This window comes from Andrena cerasifolii, chromosome 1 (assembly GCF_050908995.1).
Source record: "Andrena cerasifolii isolate SP2316 chromosome 1, iyAndCera1_principal, whole genome shotgun sequence".
Lineage (NCBI taxonomy): Eukaryota > Metazoa > Arthropoda > Insecta > Hymenoptera > Andrenidae > Andrena > Andrena cerasifolii.
The window spans coordinates 17,221,492-17,230,268 of NC_135118.1; the positions used below are offsets into that span (position 1 = coordinate 17,221,492).

The 8,777-nt window shown below is 38.2% G+C and overlaps 4 protein-coding genes across 5 annotated transcripts; 3 read left to right on the plus strand and 1 right to left on the minus strand.

The window, feature by feature from the left end:
• Positions 1–101: 101 nt before the first annotated feature.
• On the plus strand, positions 102–731 carry Gatc (glutamyl-tRNA(Gln) amidotransferase subunit C, mitochondrial). Its single transcript, XM_076810256.1, has one exon. The coding sequence runs from the start codon at positions 300–302 to the stop codon at positions 720–722; it is 423 nt and encodes a 140-aa protein (XP_076666371.1). The 5' UTR covers positions 102–299; the 3' UTR covers positions 723–731.
• Dnapol-gamma35 (DNA polymerase subunit gamma-2, mitochondrial) lies at positions 719–1,831 on the plus strand. Its single transcript, XM_076810209.1, has 2 exons — positions 719–1,264; positions 1,349–1,831. Exons 1-2 carry the CDS (start codon positions 719–721, stop codon positions 1,769–1,771), a joined length of 969 nt encoding a protein of 322 aa, XP_076666324.1. The 3' UTR covers positions 1,772–1,831.
• Positions 1,763–3,141, minus strand: Kdelr (ER lumen protein-retaining receptor). The gene is made up of 3 exons (XM_076810244.1): positions 2,962–3,141; positions 2,659–2,848; positions 1,763–2,561 (listed from the first exon to the last, which is right to left on the minus strand). The coding sequence occupies exons 1-3, from the start codon at positions 3,050–3,052 to the stop codon at positions 2,204–2,206; spliced, it is 639 nt and encodes a 212-aa protein (XP_076666359.1). The 5' UTR covers positions 3,053–3,141; the 3' UTR covers positions 1,763–2,203.
• A 1,102-nt stretch (positions 3,142–4,243) lies between these two features.
• Positions 4,244–8,501, plus strand: LOC143367899 (protein SERAC1). Of its 2 annotated transcripts, XM_076810164.1 has the most exons (15): positions 4,245–4,634; positions 4,707–4,834; positions 4,932–5,132; positions 5,203–5,330; positions 5,410–5,520; positions 5,612–5,747; positions 5,820–5,963; positions 6,256–6,513; positions 6,665–6,860; positions 6,938–7,102; positions 7,178–7,305; positions 7,414–7,566; positions 8,012–8,158; positions 8,237–8,303; positions 8,377–8,501. In XM_076810164.1, exons 1-15 carry the CDS (start codon positions 4,564–4,566, stop codon positions 8,492–8,494), a joined length of 2,151 nt encoding a protein of 716 aa, XP_076666279.1. In that variant the 5' UTR covers positions 4,245–4,563; the 3' UTR covers positions 8,495–8,501. The 2 variants fall into 2 exon arrangements, with proteins under 2 accessions (XP_076666289.1, XP_076666279.1); XM_076810174.1 differs by lacking the exon at positions 6,665–6,860 and having other exon boundaries at positions 4,244–4,634; positions 6,922–7,102.
• The last annotated feature ends 276 nt before the right edge of the window (positions 8,502–8,777 follow it).

An 8,777-nucleotide genomic window follows, 5' to 3' on the forward strand; every position in this document is an offset into this window, starting at 1 on the left:
TAAAGAAAGCCCTCTAGTGACGGTGTACGAACTATCGTAACATTTGGCCTGATTTGGCCATCATTTGTCCACATTTGGCGCTGTATAACCACAGATTGCCACGACGTTTTACCAACGCCAATGAACGCCAAAGAGGTCATGCGTGAGAAATGTACGCTAAGAGTAATTTGTTGAAGAAAATAATGAGAGCTGTATTAAATATAATAATGCAATAAATCATACCACCGAGCAGATGTTAGATAGAGATCGAATCATTCAATCATTGACAACAGTGCGGGTTACACATAGTTTCTACGCAAATGGAAGTATTTCACCGTACTCAACGATTGAAGACTTGTGTTTCTAGTATAAGGTTCTTAAGCACATCTTTTCGTCATTACTGCGTAGTAAATCCTAAGAAAGAGCAAAAAACCATTTGTACGGCTGCACCGGGTATAGAACAGGAGACAATAAATAAAATAGAAAAATTATCATTGCTGAATTTCAAAGGCGATTATAGCGTCTCTGTTCTGAAAGCGGCTATTGATTTCACGGAATGTTTACGGACCGCAAAAATTAGCGATACGGTTAAACCTATGTACAGTCCGCTTGAAAACGAAATCATTCCGTTGCGAAATGATAAGGTGGAAGATAACATGTGTAAACGGAAAATTCTAAAGAATGCCGCCGTTTTAGAGGAAGATTATTTTGTAGCCCCTTTTAAAAGCAATAAAGAAACATGAATACTATAACGCATGTATTGAAAGAACTAAGTGCGAACTTTATTAGCCTCGCAGAACATGGGCTCGTATACGGCCCTCAAGGTAGAATGTTACTAAAGAATCTCGAAGACCATTGGCTCTTGCATTGCGTTACCATGTCACGGTATAACACGTTCTTATCAGACAAATGCGTCAACGATTTCAATTTTGTCACTAAAACTGGAATGAGCAACATACCGTTCGGCCTAGCTAAAATAAAGAATTCAAGAAACGATTGGAATCAGAATATCGCGCCAACGGTGTCTAAATTAAACCTCCACAAGACCGCCGAAATATATGTATTTAACAATAATATAGAAGCTAAAGATTTGTATCATAAAGTGCAGAAAGAACGTAAAATATGGTGGCGCAAGCTAGCACAGAATCCTTCGAAATTTAAAGTCACAGAGCCAAGAAAGATAAAGAACGTCGACTTGGTAGATATAGAAGCGCATTTCTCGTTCGGTACCGTTACCGTGGAAAGAATCGCTTACCACACAGATGTTCGGAAGTTACTTTCTCAGGTGTCCCACCCCTTCTTTATCAATTCTCAATTTTGTAAAAGCTTAGGAATAAGAGATCATTTACATGGATTATTTTATTTTCAGATTGATAAAAAAGATTTTGTCGACATACAAATGGTCGAACACATAGTATCTTTAGACTGGGGTTGCTTAGCACTACTTTGTGATGCTTACGATATGGATAAGTCAACTAAAATGCACATACACTCTAAACTAGCACCGCATAAAGTCGCATTTTATATAAAAAAGTATAACGAAATGAATAGTCAAGATGATGATTTAAATCGCTTTGTACTTTACTTAAATAACATGCTAAGGACAAAAGGCCTGAATACTATATTAACCAGCTCGGAACAAGTTATAGATACGTGTTTGGTTCCTTTTATAGTTTTAGTTGACAGGACTAGTCTTGAAAATGGCATTATACATGTAACAAATAGATCAACAACTCTTAGCGAGGCAATTCACATAACCGATTTAGTAAAGTATATAAGTATGCATTGTTAACCAATTCATTTGGTTTAATTTTCCATTTCAATAAAATTTATGTATCCAGTGTTTAAAATACATTAGCAGTACATTAATTTCTCGTTTTAACTAATAAGAAGGGTAAAACAAGTTTACGAAATATGCAGCTACTTTATTTTAGGTTTCGTAAATTTAAAAAGAATGCTAGGAAATCGATGAGGGGGGGGGACAACGCTTGTGAAAAATAAATGTAAATGTATGGAATTAAGATGAAAAGTTACATATGAATGTTCTGTGACGTTGAAGGTACAAGGAACTCGAACGCTTTGTACGTAATAAAATGTACACTGTGTACACAAGCATTCGTTAATTTTTGGAAATATTGCCAAAATTCATATAAACTCATTTAATATAATGCTGCCCAAGAGCATTCGTAATTTTTGTTTTCAAATAATAATACTTTGTAAACAGCTAAGCAGGTAGTTGTAACTTCTTGCCTTTGAGTACTTTGGTGATATAGAGGTAGAAAAAATCGCAATAAAGAACAGTTTGCACCAAGCCAGCGACTATAACGATTAGATCGAAATAGTCTTCTACATAATAACGGTAGACCCAATTTAACAAGTAGAGCCCTCTGTAAGATCCCAAAGCGAAGAGGTAATGGCTGGTGATGCTTTCCGCCTCTCCCGTTTTCGACACCAGAAATAACTGTGGCAATATCGCTACGGACTCCAAATAAATGCTGAATGTCCACAGAACTTCCATGACTGTGAATTCATGGTTGATTAATAATGCCAATACCAAGGTGGGTAGAATTAAAAACTCAATCCTGAAAATGTTTAATAAAACGTTACCACGTTGAAAAATTCAACTAAGTCGATAATTTCTTGATCGCGCTAGTATAATCTGATATAAAGCAAACGTACCTAAATGTATCATGGTTGTGGTCGTATGTCGCTTTAAATTTCACATACATTAAGAAGACTGTAGCGCAGGAGGCTGCGATGAAAATGATTTTCATAAATGTGTTGTACGATGAGATGTATGTTGTCACCAGATCTAGATAACGCATTGTATATACAATTGCAAATAAAATTTGTGATTTGCCACTGATACCTGTAGAACATAAACAGACAAGTGAATAAGAATTCTATACCACGGTAATTATTATTTATTAGAGTATGGTAGAATTTATATCCAAGTAGTGTATGAATATCGATGGTGCGTACCGGCACAGCTCCGTGTCTTCCATATTTTGACAAGAAGAATAATAATCGCTAGTAGATGCGATAAGTCACCTAAGAGTCGAAATATGTTCATATTTTCAGGTATTGGAAGGTAATTTCTATAACAAAGTCGCTAAAACTTCACACACCTATCTCACAACGAATACAAAATATGACGTGGCTCTGGCTGCAACATCAGCAGATGGCCGACCGATCAACCTTATTTAACACTTTCGCTGGCGCTAGGGTATCGAGATACCGTTTTGGGCCTGATAGGCATTTTCACGCGTTCGCTACAAGCGGGGAATTTATGGTATAGTAACGTCATTCTTCTTTCTGTTCATATAATTGAATCTTCCAAAATTTCAAATTAAACAAGTATAATTTCGCATCTGTTCGTATCCTAAAGATATCATTTTAGTAGTACGCCGGGTCGCCCTGCGGTTTATTTAATTCACTTGTTTATCAGTAGGTGGCTACAGACACAGACGACGTATAGGATAGACCTAACATCTAATGTCAATTTTTGTGGCACAATTCGGGGACTCGTAACCCCTATCCCTATATTTTCATTCTCGTGCAATATTATCGATTTAGAATGGAATAAGATTGCACTGCTGCAACAGTGCCGCAGAGAAGGTATAGAACAGATTTTAAGTCCAATGCAATGTTTGTCATACGACGGATCGGGGCTCTGGCGAGAGCCCCCTTACCATTTCCGTGTCACGTCCAATGTTATCGGCTAAGCACGAAATAAGAGTGTAGCAGTTCAAGCGGCAGGAATGAAAATTATAATAGCGGTGAAAATTTATACATATGTGTAAGTATACGCAAAGGTATAGTTCAATCACAGAGGAGGTATAGGATAGACCCAGGGGCGGTTTGGGATTCGGAGTGAGGGGCGCAGGGGCGAATCCAAGATTTTCTTGAGGAGGGGGGGCATAGGTTTGAGAAATAAACCAGGGACCTTTCCCGATAATATTTTCCTGCTAAATGAAAGTGTTTTTTTTTTGGTATCAATTTATCATATTCTCTCATATTGCTAAGTTAAAATAAGTATTTTGCAAATTGAAATAAGTATTTTTCCGTTGAGGGAGGGGCGCCAGCCCTCTGAATCCGCCAATGTGTGGGCCTGTGCGAGGTTATGCGAAATTCATTTTTACTTGTCAGTGCACAATGGTAATGCTGCGTTTGTGCCGCACAGCAGCCAATGAAAATTTGGCACCATTTACCTCGTTGCCCGTCTCGCAATGGCTTCCCCCTCGCAGTGGTCATCAGTAGTAGCTAACCCCCTCGGTTGACTAATGACGGTTCATACGCGTTACTGATTCATATTTCTTCTCTTTTTAATAATATGTTTCATTTCTCTGTAACATGTTACGTTCATGGCAAAACTAATCTCGAAAAGATAACATTCAATGAACGTCGAAAATGTCAATGAGCGTAGATGACACTGATGGCGCTAGAGAATATTTAACGATTGCGTATATTGTCAACGTTTAATTTGGGCACACGTTGTATTTTTAAATACCCTTCGGGATACCAACATTATGCAAATATACTTTTCTGTTGTGCTAGAATAGAACTATTATTCACCTTGTAAAGATGGGAATGCAGATTTACAAAAAATATATATACTACGTAAAATCAACGGGAATTTGTATTGTTGTGATGGGGTTAGTTATTTGTAAATGATTCTTCCGAACCATTCATTCGACTCGCCATAATGATCTCTGCTTTTTACACAGTGGATGTTGGTTTTTGTACCAGCTACGTCAGGCATCGCAAATTTTACGATCCACTGTGCCAACCAATGTCTTGAATCTCGAGCAGATGCATGCGCAATACATTTATATTGATGATCCCCGATATAAAGGTATTTCTCGAACGCAGCTATTTTTTCGTTAACGTTATCGACTTCCAATGGTTCGCTGAAATCTATCGAATTCGAAATTTATCGATTGAAATTTCAGATGTATTTATGTTCAGAAAGAATGAAAATTTACAATCATTTCTGCCGGAGCAGTCACCTTCGTTCAGCGATATCGTTATGAAGTGGTGGAAGTCGTTGAATCGTAACTTGGCGTACAAATTGTTGCATATGGCGCAGCACGGCGATAAAACGGAGAGGCTGAAGGCTGTGTATACTCTAAGTTCCTTAAAATATTTAAAAGGTATTCCTTCACTTACCGCATGAAAGCATTCCCTGCGAACGCATCTGGAATCTGTAGTAAAAAATTGCAGATTGGCATTATCACCATATCGCGCAAATGTTAGACGCTAGAACAGCGGTGTCTCTTGCGAGGATGTCGAACGTTGACTCAAGATTTTTTTTAAAGCCACCATACTACCACGTACAGCATAAATTATACGTATGTACGATGGAATTTTGGGACACGATCGCAGTGATTTACGAGAATAATACAAATTGAAAAATTATATTCTTTTCAGGATATAATAGAAAAAGTACATGCCCTGCTTCTCTATTTGAACACAGTATGCAACAATACACACCCATGTCTTACTCAGTTTCTTAATAAAAAATTCAGAGATTCGCATCGTGTAAGTACATGCTATTTAAAACTTTTGAGAGCCCCGACGTATCGATTATTTTATGCAGACCTTAATCATCTATAAAGTATAAAACAAACAGGACGGTCTGATACTCGATCATGATTTAACAAGCTTAGGACTGGCTGCCGCGCCAGCCATAATATGGGACCAAGAATTACTGCAGAGTTGCGTTCAAGCATTGTGCCACCACTCTTGCCTCGAGAAATATAGCAAAAGTAAAGTAACCACGCACGAGATCTACTCTCGGTTTCAAAACGCCTTCATATAATTCGTCTTCCCACTTTCAGATATCGTAGACGCTGGCGGACTTTCAGTGTTGATGATAATAAAGAAAGTTTTCAGCGATAACGTCGACATGTGCATATTACTAGCGAAAATAATTTCTAACATTTCCCTTCATTCGGAGTATTTGGAAAACATTTTCCAAGCAGGTAAATAAATTCTAGTCTTGTAATACCTGATATATTAGGCCCGGTGCAGACGAGCGGTTTGCGGCAGGTTGCCGCTGCGTTCATTCGCGGTGAAGCAATACCTGCGTTCGTCAAAACGAACGCAAACATACCGTTTAGTGGCCGCTAAACTTTGCGTCCCGTGCAAACTGCCTCGTATAAATTTATGTTCTGCTAAAACGCGCGCGACAGGTTACCGCGGTGGCAAACAGCCGCGATCCGCTCGTCTGCACCGGGCCTTAGGTGTTATAATAGCATAATTTTCCACCGTCAGGATGGATCGGCACGTTGGTAGAATGGTCTCGTACTGCTGACATACGGCTGTCAGCGCCGGCGAGTCGGGCATTGGCAAATTTAGATATGGATGAAAATGAGCACGTCAAGTATCCGAGACGCATTTACCTTCTCCACCCGCTACATAAAACCAGAACAAACGCGAAGCTGGATGTCGTATTTCTACATGGACTCCTCGGCGGTGTGTTTGTAACGTGGAGGCAAAGGGATTCAGATACGTCTACATTTGGGGTTGTAGGTTTGTTAGTATTACAATTAATAAACAGTTCGTTCGTTACTAGGTGAATCTGATTAACTGATTTACGATGCTTTGGTCTAATAAGTTTGAAATGCGATACGTGTTTACTAACTACATTTAAAAGTAGCCTGAGCAACGACATTCATTATAGATTCCTACGTGATGGAGAATGGAACCGACACTCTATCGAGCATGATAGGCGAACAGTCGCAGGAGTTTCTCAAAGATTTAGCTTACGACTTGAGGAAACGCGAGTGGGATAGGCTAGGAGAAGATTTTGAAATAATTCTAGACGATTGCCCCCAAAATACTAACCGCAAAGCGCGTGGACCGTATTTCTGTAGCGGGTAGAGCGTTGTTTTTCTTCTTCAAATTATCCGTTTTATTAAAAGTAGTTTGTGTATGTAGGAACTCAACGTTACAGGGACGACGATTGCATAAAAAAATGTGATCGCGACAGGAAATGCAGGACACAGTGTTGGCCGAAAGACTGGTTACCCGAGGATGTTCCATCGCTTCGAGTTATTGGAGTAAATTACGATACGAATTTGTCAATGTGGACTCCCTCGTGCCCAATAGAAGGCGCAAAGTGAGCTGTTAAATGCAATTACGGTTGTTAAAAATTCATGGATTTAACGGTACTTTATAATCCTTCATTGTTTAGGACCACTATGGGTGAGAGAAGTGGGGAATATATCGAAAAATTGTTAACCGCAGGTATCGGAAAACGACCAACGATATGGGTATGTCATTCAATGGGTGGTTTGCTAGTAAAAAAGATGCTTGTTGATGGTTGGTTAATTTCACTCTCTTACAATAAGATTAATCGTTGTTCTCGCTTCGTGAATCCATTCGTTGGCAACGCGATTCAATTTAACGCGTAATCGAATATCCTTTCAGAATGGAAAAATGGCGATAAAAATAATATATGCAAAAATACTCGGGGTATAATATTTTATAGTACTCCTCATAGAGGCTCCCGCGTGGCAGTCTTAACGCAAACCACACAAATGTTGGTGTGGCCGTCCGTTGAAGTGCAAGAACTTCGCGAAGGTACTCTAAACTTTCTGCAGTACGACATTTAAATCCATTCTAACAAGTAAACATTTATTTATAGTGAATGGGGTTTCCCGATTTGAAATATACTTTTTGAAAGTACTCATAGTAACTAAGAAATCCTGAAAATCATATCTGTAATAGACCTATTTTACTCATGTTATTGAGGCGTACGCGAACAACACCAAAATCTTATTTAAGAATAATTGGCTAAAACCAAGCATCTGTATGTTTTTTCAGGTGTTGAAGTCGAATATTTTGCCGTTTTTCGCGTACGCCTCAATAACATGAGTAAAATAGGTCCATTGAAGATATAATTTTCAGGATTTCTTAGTTACTATGAGTACTTTAAAAAAATATGTTCCAAATCGGTAAACTCCATTCACTATAAGTAAATGTTTACTTGTAAGTGTGCTTTAAGAAACACTTATTTTCTATTTAGAGTCGCCGCAGTTACTACAGTTACACGAAGATTTTCTGAATATGTTGAAAGAATATCCCACAGAAATTGTCAGTTTCAGCGAAACGAAATCTACGCTTGTGACTGCACTGAAAGTCCCGTTTCAATTTGTTACTGCCAATTCAGCAGGTATGATTTTTAAAGAGAATATTAGTTGAAATAAAATTTCTCGAAGCTGTACGATTTTGAGCGTTACATTGTGTTTAGATCCCGGAGTAGGTGAATTCTTCGAAATCGCGCAAGATCATTTGTCGATATGTAAACCAGCCAGCAGGTAATGATTTATACAAGTTTTATACTTATTCGAAAGCTTGAGACACTAAACAGTATCTTCGTTTTTGTTACAGACATTCCTTTCTATATCAAAAGCTGTTAAATATACTAAAACGCCATGTAACTCCCCACGAGAAAACAAACCTTTCTCCGATAACAGAATTGTTATCATTACCAAGTAAATTATTTTGATCCTGTACATATTTGTATATTTTTTTACACGGCAATGAATAGGTGCACGGTGCCTATACATACTCGTTATTAAAGAGGCTATTTTTCTACTTAACTCGACAATTCGTTAAGCTGCGAAAGAAGTAAATAAATTAGCACAACAAATTCCTTTTCGTTTTTAATGAAGATAACGATGGTTAGTGCGCAGTAAATAAATTAGCGGAACAAATTCTTTTTCGTTTTTAATGAAGATAACGATGGTTAGTGCGCAGTAAATAAATTAGCGGGGCACATTCTTTTTCGT

Bases quoted from the DNA above. Each gene is read 5' to 3' on its own strand.
- Gatc (XM_076810256.1), top strand. From the start codon at position 300: ATGGAAGTATTTCACCGTACTCAACGATTGAAGACTTGTGTTTCTAGT.
- Kdelr (XM_076810244.1), bottom strand. From the start codon at position 3,052: ATGAACATATTTCGACTCTTAGGTGACTTATCGCATCTACTAGCGATT. The intron at 2,849-2,961 runs GTACGCACCATC...TATGTTCTACAG, and splicing joins GAAGACACGGAGCTGTGCCG to GTATCAGTGGCAAATCACAA. The intron at 2,562-2,658 runs GTACGTTTGCTT...AAACATTTTCAG, and splicing joins CACAACCATGATACATTTAG to GATTGAGTTTTTAATTCTAC.
- LOC143367899 (XM_076810164.1), top strand. From the start codon at position 4,564: ATGGGAATGCAGATTTACAAAAAATATATATACTACGTAAAATCAACG. The intron at 5,331-5,409 runs GTATGTACGATG...TATTCTTTTCAG, and splicing joins ACGTACAGCATAAATTATAC to GATATAATAGAAAAAGTACA. The intron at 7,306-7,413 runs GTTGGTTAATTT...ATATCCTTTCAG, and splicing joins AAAAAAGATGCTTGTTGATG to AATGGAAAAATGGCGATAAA.
- Dnapol-gamma35 (XM_076810209.1), top strand. From the start codon at position 719: ATGAATACTATAACGCATGTATTGAAAGAACTAAGTGCGAACTTTATT. The intron at 1,265-1,348 runs GTGTCCCACCCC...TTTTATTTTCAG, and splicing joins TTCGGAAGTTACTTTCTCAG to ATTGATAAAAAAGATTTTGT.